General features: G+C 40.9%; 1 protein-coding gene across 19 annotated transcripts in view; it reads left to right on the top strand.

The window, feature by feature from the left end:
* Positions 1-13,716, top strand: part of LOC100117353 (kinesin-like protein KIF13A) — a 1,179,147-nt gene that overhangs the window by 368,152 nt on the left and 797,279 nt on the right. For 18 of the 19 annotated variants that reach the window (XM_031928189.1, XM_031928179.1, XM_031928190.2 and 15 more), the window contains one exon: positions 5,440-5,787. The exons of the other annotated variant lie outside the window; for it this stretch is intronic. In XM_031928189.1, the coding sequence (XP_031784049.1) occupies positions 5,440-5,787 (348 nt within the window). The remainder of the gene's footprint in view (positions 1-5,439; positions 5,788-13,716) is intronic. 19 annotated transcript variants of the gene reach the window in all.

Here is a 13,716-nt window from a genome sequence, read left to right on the forward strand (position 1 = left end):
ATTACAAGATTTACGAAGACAGAAAAAAGGTAAAAGGAAGTAGGGTTAAAACATTCTAAAAATTTAGTCTAGGCATGATGTAGAGTTTAAGTGAAAAAAGTTAGTTCAAGCAAGTATGAGAAAGTATGTGTAATATAAGGATATTTTGAAAATGTAGTCTAGGCGTTGTGCAGAATATCGTATATTCAGTATATATAGTGAGTGCAAAAAGTTTGTTCAAGAAAGTATGAAGTGTAATATAAGGTCGCTTCGTATAAAAATTAGTAAAAGTATGCGTATATATACATGGTGATGAGTATGATAATATACAGTTACAGTGCAAGTGTTTAATATAGTTAGAGTGAAAACAATTCATATTTTCTTAAGATTTAAGGTTATGCAGAGGGATAAAATATCAAATATACGTATGTATAGATCCATATGCTCAGTGATGGCTTAGAATATAGTATATTGAACATACATAAATGAATATGTATATAGTCATTGTACAAGTATTTCATAGAAGCAAGTGTGAAAAGTTTAGTTTTTCAAGAATTTAGTATGGGTATAGTAAAGAAATGTCAGTTTCTACCTTTATTGGTCTACAAAAGTATGTCTAAAAAGATGCATATACATGGTAATCATGTAGAATATAGTATATTTAATATACATAGTGAATTTGATAAAAGAAAGTTGTTTTGAGAAAGTATGTTGTGTAATATAAGGTCACTTCTTATGAACATCAGGTCCTGCGCACGGACGGAAAGTCAATTTTTGGAGAATGAGGCTTTGCTAGTAGAAAGACTTTTTTCAATTGGGTATTTAGAATGTTTAAATACTGTGAATTTGTTATGAATTTAATTTTCTACAAATAACCAGAATACTTTTATGAAAAAAACTTTTTGTAAAAAATGGCTCAGAAAAAAAAACACATTTTTGGTCAAATCCAATAGGCGTTCGCCCTGGGTATAAGACATTTCTTCGAAACTCTTTTTACGCGGCAAGTGCCTAAAACGATATATTTTAAATGCCATTAGCAGTAGAAGTTCGACGTTAATTCAGTACTTTTACTTTTTTCCTTTAGATTTTCTCTATTTCGACAAACATTAAATTCTTGACATTTTTATGATCTACAAATTTTATATAATACAATAAGATCGTTCTTAATTAAATAGAACGTAATCATCGGATCATAAAAATAATATTTTCAAAATGAAAATCACACAGAAACTAAAATGGGAAGTTGGCGAGCGAAGCGAGAAGGGGGGCGAGGCCCCACTAGTATATGCGTATATATATATATATATATATATATATATATATATATATATATATATATATATATATATATATATATATATATATATATATATATATATATATATATATATATATATATATATATATATATATATATATATATACACACATAATGAAGATATATAATGAAGATATCCATAAATTTGTGCTAAATGATTAAAATTCATATTTAAAGCCTGTGGCAAAGCTTATGAATTGCTTGGAGCATTCCTAAAAAATCACAGAGGTAGCAAACATCAATATAAAGAAAGTCACCGTAGAAGAAAATTGTTCCTTAATGTCTATCATTGACTAAACATTCAAAGCTCAGTGATAAATTATTTAAATACATGTTTGCTTATAGAAATAAATTGCGTCACTTGGATCATCGCTAAAAGAATCATAAAACTTGATTTTATTACTAATACAATTTGTTACAAATATTCCTACTAAAGTCGAGGAATCGTAATAAATATATTATGTCTCTTGCAAAAAATTATAACATACATCATACACTCGATCACAATTTTTCAAAGTCAGTGAATAATTACGTTAATTTTTGTAAGAGATATAAATATATTTACGATTTTTATAAAATACAATCATTGTTGTCATAAAAATAAGGTTATTCTTGATGATAACACATCATATCCTCAAGAATTGAAGGATCTATTATTTCAAAATAATTCAAAAAGTATTAATTCTAAGAAAAATAGAAGAGGTTACAATAATTCATTTGCATTTGCTAGTTTTAGGTCTAAATTAGTATACTTTAACAATTTAACAACAAGTATTAAAGATATGTTGACAGGTATATCATAATTCATATTCATTACATTCGAATTAAAATGAAGACCCGAAATATGGCCAATTATATATTATTGACAATGAAATTACAAATAAATATAGAGCAAATAACTATAAAATTGATAAACCTGATTTAAACATATTTAGACTTTTTATATACTTTTTGTCTTTAAACAATCCTTATGCAAAAGCATATAAAATTATGTATGAAATAGAAAATGAAGAGAATATTTATGCTCATAATAATAATATAACACCTCCTGAAATAGTAATGTCATTAACACGTGATAATCATACAAAGAATGAATCATATTTCGCAACACGTAATGAAGTTGCTGTTGTAAATATAGAAAATTATGGCGAATCTCCGTTTGACCGTGATATGCGTATTTATCTACAAACTGAAAAAACACAACGAATAAATATTCTCAGTAAACATCTTGACCCAATGACATATCCTTTGATATTTCCTTTTAATCATCCAGAATGACAACCTTATATAAAATGTACAAAAAAAAATATAAAATTAATAATATATCTACAATTCAGTTTTATTCATATAGATTAAGCATTCGTATGCTTATACGTGGTGATTTCAATCTTTTGAATTCGTAAAATTTATTACAACAATTCCTTGTTTTTGTTTGGACAAGGCTCGAAGGATGTCGATTATATTACTTACGTACTCACCAAGCATAATTAGGAACTGAAATGTATAAAGGATTAATGGATTACGTTCCCAATCGGGCGAATATTGATAATTCTCGAATTAGAAACATGGTAATATTTCATCCGGTTCAAATCTGCAGATTACGTCTTGTGATATGCGTGAATACATAGAGCAGTCGTCATTTCTCATCCATAAACAGATATCTTCGAAAAACCAGATCATATCTGCACAGATCATTATTCGCAGCATCTCTTTCATCTAGACCGAATTTCAAGATCACTACTGATGATATATGTAAAACATACATAAGTATCTATGTGACGCATATGATTTAAAAATTAATTCAGATTATTAATACAAATAAACATATTTGCCATATTTCTCTAAAAAGATTATCATTTATAGCATCTGACACATCTGGACCAATCTTACTGTGTTTTTGATATATGTTTACATATACTTAATTTCTAATCAGCTACCAAAAACATCACATAAAGATAAATATTTATCAGTATTTTATACCTATATGTAATTTATGTGAAATGTTTCATGACCCGGTCACTTTTTGTCAATCATTCTTTATCGAAAAAGTGTACTTAATTTTTATTTTTTTTTATTTGTTTCAGTAGGATTATGTATTTATGTTTGTACCACATAAGTATCATAAAATAATTATCATCCCGGAATGAGTCACTAGTTCCGGTGAATTTTTACATATTTGCTGATTTTAGTGTTATATATATATATATATATATATATATATATATATATATATATATATATATAATATAATTAAAAATATTATTCCAATGAAAATATGGATTTAATTGTGGATTGTCAAGTTTTCAAGGACGAGAACGGAGGATTCATTTTCAAAGAGTTAGCTTATTCGGATCCGAACGAACCGTGTGCAGTGCCACAACTCGTACTTTTTCAACCACCACACTCTTAGAATGACTTGTCTAATACAGTAAAGATTACTAATCTACAGTTTAAATATTCATTTCATGGATTAAACTGGAATGACGGTAATGTACCATATGACAAATTGGCTAAAGTTTGTTTCAACATCTTAGACATCTCACTAACAAGAAAGGTCATTATATAGGTAAAGGGTGAGCAAAAAGTACATTGGTTGCAGCCCTACTTTCCATATATTGAAAATCTAGAAAGTCTCGGTTGTCCATCTCTACATACACCTGGATTCAGAAGCCCTGTCGTATGCATCCATCACCTTCCTGGCTGGTAGAAAAACTGTGCGGTGCAAAACGTTAATGCAGTAAAAACTTGGCTGTGGACGGTGAGGCAGAATATACGGTTTAGACTGTTGATGTATGCGAATTACTCACCTGATTCTTCTGTATAATGTGTGTATGTGTGTGTGTGTGAGGAGATTTCTGAATAAGAGTAGTGCTACTAAGTTTACAGGAACATCTCCTCATCATAAACGTTTTTTTTCCAACTAACTCTATTGGTCGTTGTACTTGCGCTAGGTCTCTGTTTTGATAGTCCTACCTCTATTGCTATGGCCTGGTGATCACTATGTGTGTAGTGCTCACTTACTGTCTATAAAGCAACTGAGCCAATAAGGCTGCTGCTAACAAACGTCAAGTCGACAATAGACCCTGCATCTCCTCTTCTAAATGTGTGGGTGCATCCTTGGTTAACTAGGACCAAATCCAGGAGAGCGATTGCTTCTAGGAGTATTCAAGCTCTGTGGTTAGTTCTAATGTTGCCCCACTCTACAGCCCACGCATTAAAGTTGCCTGCAATTAGTACCGGTTTCCTTCCTACTGCGTCTTGTATGAGCCGATCTAGCAGTTGTTCGAACTGCTTCATTGGAGCGTTAAGTGAAGCGTAGCAGCTGTAAACAGTTACACCTGCTACCTTAGCCCGTATAAATCCTTCTTCACGGGTCTTTATTTTTCAACAGAAAGAAACGTTTCCACATGCCCAAATCGCTGCTTTACCCGTAGTGTCCATTTTCTACGATGGTTCGTCTATATCCTTATATTGTTCGCACACAATAGATACGTTTACCCATTTCTCGCGGACATACTGGTTAAGTAGGTCCTGTGCTGTCTCACAGTGGTTTAGATTTAACTGCACTATCTTCAGACATCAAGAAATATCACGCACTTGCCTTAGCCGATTGACCGGTACTGGCTATGTGGCCGGCTCCCCGTCTTGCCGTCAGCGGGAGCCAAAGGTGGTTCAGGTCACTTTGGCTCGCAACCTTAGATTGCCTCTCCACCCAGTATCTCCTTTTGGCAGTTTACGGCTCCCACCGCACGGCAAACGCGGCGGCCTGATTCGGTCCACGGAGCATATTTTATTTCTGCTCTACCAAGGTATACACCCCAGCGAGCTCTCCCCCATCTGCCACCCGGGTGACGCGCCACATACGGGTGTCAGGCTTCCCCGCGCGCGCGCGTGTGTGTGTGTTTGAGTTTGTGTATGTGCGTGTATTGGGGGGGGGGGTGGAGGGGAGGGCGTTCCCTGTCAGACGGAAACCTTCACCGGCTTACTTTTCTTTCAAGAAAAAAAAACTCATTTAATTTGGACAGTAAGTTTATCAAAAATGTAATTAAAAACAACGAATGATCCTGATAAAGGTGCTTTTTAAAATTTTGATATCATATACAGTTCACAAATACTATTTTAATAGAAACTTATTTATATAGGTCGCTTTAGAAAAACAAAGATTAGAGTATGAACGCCAATTTCAACAACTTCGTACGATCCTTTCGCCATCTACGCCATATTCACCTTATTTACCATATGATCCTCTGCGTATAAATCAAGGATACAAATTTCCACCTTGTACACCAACAACCCAAATGAGAGTTGAAAAATGGGCTCAAGAACGTGATGAGATGTTCAAACGTAGTTTGGTGCAACTAAAGACAGATATTCTTAAAGCTAATGCACTAGTCCAAGAAGCAAACTTTTTGGCTGAGGAAATGGTAAAACATACAAAATTTAGCGTCACTTTGCAAATTCCTCCAAATAATCTCAGCCCAAACAGAAAGGTAATTTTCTATTTAACGAATTTACAAACAATGAATCTCTTATATTCTAATTGATTGGTTCAATAAAAGAAACAACTAGCCCATAACCCTATTGTGAAGAAATAAGTACATGCATTCATGCATTCTTAAATTATACAAAAAATGTCAGAGCTTTATAAGAAAGATTAAATGTTTTTATTGTACGGGATTATTGTTACGATTTATGCACGAAACACCTCCGTTGCATGCAGCTGTCTCAGCTGCTTTTGTTTTACTGGGTCTACGCACCGCCTGGCGCGTGCTCGGCTACTTAACTGCGGTAGATACTAATAAATAACGCCCGCGGAGGCGGCGGTATTCACAGAAAGCAACGCGAATCGGAAGTAAACGAGCGAGGTTTAGAAATGACGAACAAGCACGTCAAATAATAAGACTAGGTTATATTGAACTAGCGCGTCAAAATTGTGAATTTACAAATATGAAAATAATAATAATCCGCAAGTCGCCAACGACTTTGCGACTCGCCGCGACGCTGGAATAATCGCGCTCGCAGGCGTATATCGCCGTGAAGGTCGCGCGTGCCGGATCACTCTCGCGCGGGTGATATACACTCTCATGCACACAATCACATTCACTGCGCATCACACAAACCTTCTCGACAGACTGTAGAACTAGAAAGTTACTGGACCGCTAAGCAGGGAGATCAAGATACCCGGATTTCGCGTTGTACTCACACACAGGATATAATTCACTGAACACAGCACAGCACACCGGGTTATCGAACGATTTCCTAGATCTCGAGCGAAGTCGCGTGTTTACTTTTCGAAGGCCGAGAGCTATCTAAGCACGCTCGCTCTCTCTATCTCTTTCGCGCCTATTGCCGAATTCGCACGTGTTTATTATCGCGCGCGCGACTCTACACTGTTAGCCGCGGTGCTCAACTTGTTACAACCCCCCCCCCCCTAGAATCGATCTATCGACCAGATGGCGATTTTATCCATTCCGTCCGCGACCAGGAATCTGGGGATGCTTGGGCGAAACAAAAAAACACATTATTACGGTGACTACTGTTACTGGGCTTTATTTGCGCGCGTTTTTCGCGGTGACGTCGACGGGTTAGTAAGTGTCGTTGCATGCCCGCGGTTGCGCGAACTCTTCGGACGACCAGGCCTCCTCTTCTCGGTGTTGACCTCGACTCTAGGAGTCTCTGGCGTAGGTCTCACACGCCTAGCCGTGTACACCTTTTTCCTTGGCCGGCCTCTCTTCTTGGTTGCAGGGTTTATTACGACTACGCGCGTCTTTTTCGCTCGCTACGGACGGTCGGCGACTTGGCTCGCTTCGGACGCAATATCACTCTGTTCGCAGACAGAGTCTCTCTCGCTTCGTGACGGTGCTTCGCTAGCACCCGCGTCTGTGCTCGTGTCCCTCGGAGGTTAAGCGTCGCCATCTTCTTCGCTCTTATGCGACTCTTCGTCCGTCGCTGACGAATAGAAGGGCTTTAGCTGCGCAGCTGGTGCGAGATCTACGTGCTCGTCCACCTCATCGACAAGTCGATAAGTATTGGTGCCATATATTTCTACTATTTTATACGGCCCAATATATGGTGGCGTTAACTTCGTAGAGTGTTGCTCCGCTCCAGAAGACAACACGTGATTTCGACTCATCACTAAGTCTCCCACTTTGTATGACGCCGGTTTACGCTTGGTGTCATAGTAGCGCTTCTAGCGATCTTGCGCGTTCCATGGAACGCTTGCTCGCGCAGCTGGGATAAATCCCACTTGTGACCATGCCATGCGTCGACCGCGCGCCACTGTTCCATACATCAATATGGCTGGACTGACGCCCGTTGAGGAATGAGGTACAGTATTATACTCGAATGCGATGTCGCTCAATCGCTCGTCCCATGTATTATGGTTCTCCTCGATCAGCGCGCGCACCATGTTATTCATGGTGCGGTTTACACTCTCTACTGGGTTCGCCTGGGGGTGATCAGGTGGCGTCAACTCGTGTCTCACGCCTGGTTCCCTGAGGTATTGATCAATGGCCTTATTTTTGAACTCGGTGCCATTGTCCGACAGGAATACCTCTGGCGCACCGTACCGCAAGAGGACCCGCTCTCTGAGAAGCTACAGGATTGTCATCGCGTTCGTCCGCTTAAGGAGGCACACCACCTTTGAAATTAAAATCAAAATTTTTCATTAAAAATTTATAAATACTTATATAAATGAACCAAATTTTTATTATCTATAATACCTACGTAGGGAGTCCATAATTCACTTACCGTAAGATTCCAAAGGAACGAATGGCCCAAATGAGCTCAAACTCTAGGATATTATTTAAAAGTACATTAGTTATGGTATGAATGAAGGGATTTGGTTTAAATTTCATAGAAAAAAAGTTACATGATAGTTATGTTAAAATTAATCAAAAATTGATAAAAAAATCAGTAATATGCTTATAAAACTTTTTCTATGAAATTTAAACCAAATCCCTTCATTCATATCATAACTAATGTACTTTTAAATAATATCCTAGAGTTTGAGCTCATTTGGGCCATTCGTTCCTTTGGAATCTTACGGTAAGTGAATTATGGACTCCCTACTATACGTATGTATTATAGAAGTATATAGAAGGTCTAAACCCATCAAAATAAAGGTTATGTAAATAAATTATGTCTAAGAATAGTAATAAAAATTTGGTTCATTTATATAAGTATTTATAAATTTTCAATGAAAAATTTCGATTTTAATTTCAAAGGTGGTGTGCCCCCTTAATCGGAATGCACTCTATCCAGCGGGTAAACAAGTCTTTAAATATGAGAATATATTCGATTCCTCGAGCGGTCTTTGGTTTCGGCCCCATGTCATCTCCTGCTATGATCTGCCGTGGCCGAGTGATCACTCGTTTTCCCATCAGGCCGCTTGGCGAGCGCTGCTTGACTTTGCATTGCTGACGAACGAAGCTTCGTCGAAAATACTTAGCGACGTCGGTGTACATACCGGGCCATCAATAGTACATTGCGACGCGCGCACAAGTTTTCTCACGCCCCTGGTGACCGGCTGATGGCTCGTCGTGACACTCTCGCAAGATCACTGCTCGCTTTTCTTTTGGCACGACGATTTTCCATGCCGCATCGTCATTCATAGACGCTGGCAATTTCTCATCTGGGCAGAATTAGTACAGCTGCCCGCTGTATATTTTATACAGCGGATCTTTGCTCGGATGCAGCTGTATTTCACGGACCTTTTCGCAGTACCATTCGTCCTGTGTTTCGCTTGCCCATCCGACTGCCTCGACTGGTACTGCGTCTTCTTGTACATACGCAACAATGCGTCTGGTACGACATTCAGCAGACCTTTTCTATGCTCCATAGTGTAGACGTGGTCCTGCATTTCTAGCGCCCATCTTGTTAGGCGTCCGGTAGGATTATGCAAGTTGCATAGCCACTGCAAACTACTGTGGCCCGTGACGACCTTAAATTGATATCCCTCAATATAAGGTCTGAACTTTCATATAGCCCAGATGACAGCAAGACATTCTCTCTTCTCCGTTGATTACTTGGAAAAGTACCGTGCCGGGACCGGTGTCACTGGCATCCGTCTGCAACACGAACTGGGATTCGAAATCTGGGCGATGAAGAATCGGTGCAGACGCTATCAGCGCTTTCACTTGTTGGAAAGCGTCTTGCTGTTCCGTCCCCCACTCGTATTTTCTGCCTTTCTTCGTCAGGCGATGGAGCGGCTCAGCGAAGGTCGCAAATTCTTGCAAGAATTTGCGATACCACGACGCCATTCCTAAGAAACGCCTCAGCTGTTTCAGGTTTTTCGGCGCTGGATACGCCACAATAGGCGCTATCTTCTCTAGATCTGGCCGAAAACCATTGTGATTAACCAGGACGCCGAGGTACTTCACCTCTTCTCGGCAAAAGACACTTTTGTCCCGGTTGATCGTCAATCCAGCCGCGTTCACTCGCTAAAGCACTTTCTCTAAGTACTCGAGATGCTCTTTAAACGTTTCGTCGATAAATGACACGCAGTCCTTCGCTCTTCGCTCACGCCATTACTGTCGAGGCGTTCAGGCTCTCTCTGAAATCTGACTCGGTATACTCTCTGAGGAGCCATCTGTTTAGCCAAGCAACGCGATCTAATCGCTTGCCGTCTGGCTTCAACTGCATACTCTCGAGGGCATTGTTCATCTCTTCTTCGTCGATGCTTAAGCTCCAATTCTCGACGACCTTCTCTATTTTCTTCGCCATGTTGGTGTATCTTCTGCGGCTAAACAACGTTTACGCGGTTGCGCAACAACGACGTGGCAGCTCCCTATCTTACGCACTCATTCCAGATAGCTCCTAGATTGTATTCTTGTTGTTACAACGTAAGCTGCAAAAATACAACCTTTTTACTCACACATATACTAGATTATTACGCTAAATCAAATAAAATGAAAGATCGAATTCGTATGATCGAAGCGAAATCCGTAAAAAAAAATTTAATTACGCCAGGTAAGCATGAATTGCTTCTGACGCGCGCACTTGTAGCACCGCTGTGCTCTCACATGCAACGCAACAGTTTGTACTACAGGCATATACGCACTCATACACCTGAAAAAAAATCCGAAAAAAGACGAAAATATTTTTCGCGAAGTTACGCGTACATCTCGATCTGCAAGTCGAGTGTGTTCTCTTCTTGACAAATCTTGAGGTCTTCTTTGCTGAAAACTGGGCGTATACTATTCCGCGTCTTCCTCGCGCCCATCGTGTTCTCGTAGAATTGCCTCTATGTAGCGCCGCAGACGCTCGCACCCTCTCTCACACACGCACGTCGCTGCGCGCTTCGTCCACTATAGCGTGCGTGGACTATACTTTGCGGCTACATGCGTTTGTGTTGCCACTTTGCTGCCTTTTGCTGTTTAATTGTTAATAATTAAACAACTTACAATTTCGCATTTACGCTCTGCTTTCACACAAGACGTCACGAAAAAATAATTATGTTACTCTCTATCCTAACGAGAGTGCTTTAAAATTCTCCCGACAACAAATAGAAAATTATTCGACTCGGAGAGCATACGATACTAGTGTCAGCTTTAAGTTTCGCTGCTCCGAGTCGTTTAATTCTACGTCGTGTGATAAAATCGGTAGATATGTGTTCTCGGCCTGACAACAAAAATCTCCGATTATTATTCAGCCTGATTTGAGCGCGACGTAAACAACGCGGGGATGCGCGTGTTTACGTCGCTCGCACGACCTTCTGAAATTTGAAATGGTTTCTCGCTCGCGCCGGAAATCGCGAAAATTACAATATTTGCGCGTTCCTTCCTGAGTAACCCACGAACTGGGCGCCAATGTAACGAGTTGACACCGCGACTAACTCGTAGCGGTATGAGTATCGCTGCGCCGCGACGAAACAGGGTAGACTCGCGCGCGCGAGGAAAAACACGTGCGAATTCGGGAACAAGAGCGAGAGGGATAGAGTGAAAGAGCGAGCGCGCGGGCGAATCCTTCAGGTGCGCGCTCAGATAGCTCTCGGCCTTCGGAAAGTAAACACGCAACATCGCTTCTGATCTAGGAAATCGTTTGATAACACGGTGTGCTGTGCGGTGCCCAGCGAATTATATCCTGTGTGTAAGTGCGACGCGAAATCCGGGTATCCTGATCTTCCTGCTTAGCAGTCCAGCAACGTTCTAGTTCTACAGTCTGTCTGGGATCAGGAGCGTCGGCGACGAGATCGAGAATGTTTATGTGACGCGCAGTGAATGTGATTGTGTGCATGAGAGTGTATATCACCCGCGCGAGAGTGATCCGGCACGCGCGACCTTCACGGCAATATACGCCTGCGAGCGCGATTATTCCAGCGTCGCGGCGAGTCGCAAAGTCGTTGGCGAATTGCGGATTATTATTATTTTCATATTTGTAAATTCACAATTTTGACGCGCTAGTTCAATATAACCTAGTCTTATTATTTGACGTGCTTGTTCGTCATTTCTAAACCTCGCTCATTTACTTCCGATTCGTGTTCCTTCCTGTAAATATCGCCGCCTCCGCGGGCGTTATTTATTAGTATCTAACGCAGTTAAGTGGCCGAACACGCGCCAGGCGGTGCGTAGACCCAGCAAAGCAAAAGCAGCTGAGACAGCTGCATGCAACGGAGGTGTCTCGGGCGGAGAGGAGTCCTCCACCGTATTCGTTGATCGAATTTACACCCCGTTACATTGGCGCCCAGTTCGTGGGTTACTTAGGAAGGAACGCGCAAATATTGTAATTTTCGCGATTTCCGGCGCGAGCGAGAAACCATTTCAAATTTCAGAAGGTCGCGCGAGCGACGTAAACACGAGCATCCCCGTGTTGTTTACGTCGCGCTCAAATCAGGCTGAATAATAATCGGAGATTTTTGTTGCCAGACCGAGAACAAATATCTACCGACATTATCACACGACGTAGAATTAAACGACTCGGAGCAGCGAAATTTGAAGCTGACACTAGTATTGCATGCTCTCCGAGTCGAATAATTTTCTATTTGTTGTCGGGAGAATTTTAAAGCACTCTCGTTAGGCTAGAGAGTAGCATAATTATTTTTTCGTGACATCTCGTGTGAAAGCAGAGCGTATATTCGAAATTGTAAGTTGTTTAATTATTAACAATTAAACAGCAAAAGGCATCAAAGCGGCAACACAAACGCGTGTAGCCGCAAAGTATAGTCCACGCACGCTATAGTGGACGAAGCGCGCAGCGGCGTGAGTGTGTGAGAGAGAGAGTGCGAGCGCTTGCGGCGCTACATAGAGGCAATTCTACGAGAACGCGACGAGCGCGAGGTATATCGTCACTTCCACGGGAAGACGCGGAACAGTATACGCCCAGTTTTCAGCGAAGAAGACCTCAAGATTTATCAAGAAGAGGACCCACTCGACTCGCAGATCGAGATATACGCGTAATTCTGCGAAAAATATTTTCGTCTTTTTTCGGGTGTATGAGTGCGTATATGCTTGTAGCACAAACTGTGCGTTGCAAGTGAGAGCACAGCGGTGCTAAGAGTGCGCGCACCAGAAGCAATTCGTGCTTATCTGGCGTAATTAAAATTTTTTTTACGGATTTCGTTCCGATTATACGAATTCGATTTTTCGTTTTATTTGCTTTTGCGTAATAATCTACGTCACAGCGACGCACATAGGTGTCCAAGTGTGTGAGTAGAAAGGTTGTATTTTTGCAGCTTACGTTGTAGCAACAAGAATACACTCTAGGGGCTATCTGGAGTGAGAGCGTAGGATAGGGAGCTGCCACGTCGTTGTTGCGCAACCGCAAAACGTCGTTCAAACGCAGAAGACACACCAACATGGCGAATAAAGTAGAGAAGGTCATCGAGAATCGGTGCTTGGGCATCGACGAAGAAGAAATGGGTGACGCCCTCGAGAGTATGCAGTTGGAGCCAGACGGTAAGCGATTAGATCGCGTTGCTAGGCTAAACAGATGGCTCCTCGGAGAGTATACCGAGTCAGGTTCTAGAGAGAGCCTGGACGCCTCGACAGTAATGGCGCGGGTGAAGAGGGAAGAACTGCGTAAGTCATTCATCGACGCAATAGCTAAACAAGTATCGACACGCTTGATTTATACGGGCGATTATGACGCCGAACAGCCGCACCCTCTGAAGCTGTTACAACAAGAGATCGAGGTCAAGGAAGTCGTGGTGACGCCGGCGATCGAGATGAACTACGGTCAACCGGCGCAAGGATTAGGCCAACCGACAGGGCCTAATCTACAGCTGCTAAACGCGATGACAATGAGAGACGCGTTCGCAGAAATGCCAGTCACTGAAGTGAGTGAACAGGCACAAGCGCCAGTGTCGATGCCGGAAGACCAAGCCAGGTTAACGGCACAGGAGGCGCAAGGTCGAGACCAAAATAGAATCGTCACAATTGAGGTGCCGATACGGAATCTGGTCACGACAGTAACCACGACAA

The sequence above is a fragment of the Nasonia vitripennis genome (assembly GCF_009193385.2).
Source record: "Nasonia vitripennis strain AsymCx chromosome 4 unlocalized genomic scaffold, Nvit_psr_1.1 chr4_random0004, whole genome shotgun sequence".
NCBI classification, from domain to species: domain Eukaryota; kingdom Metazoa; phylum Arthropoda; class Insecta; order Hymenoptera; family Pteromalidae; genus Nasonia; species Nasonia vitripennis.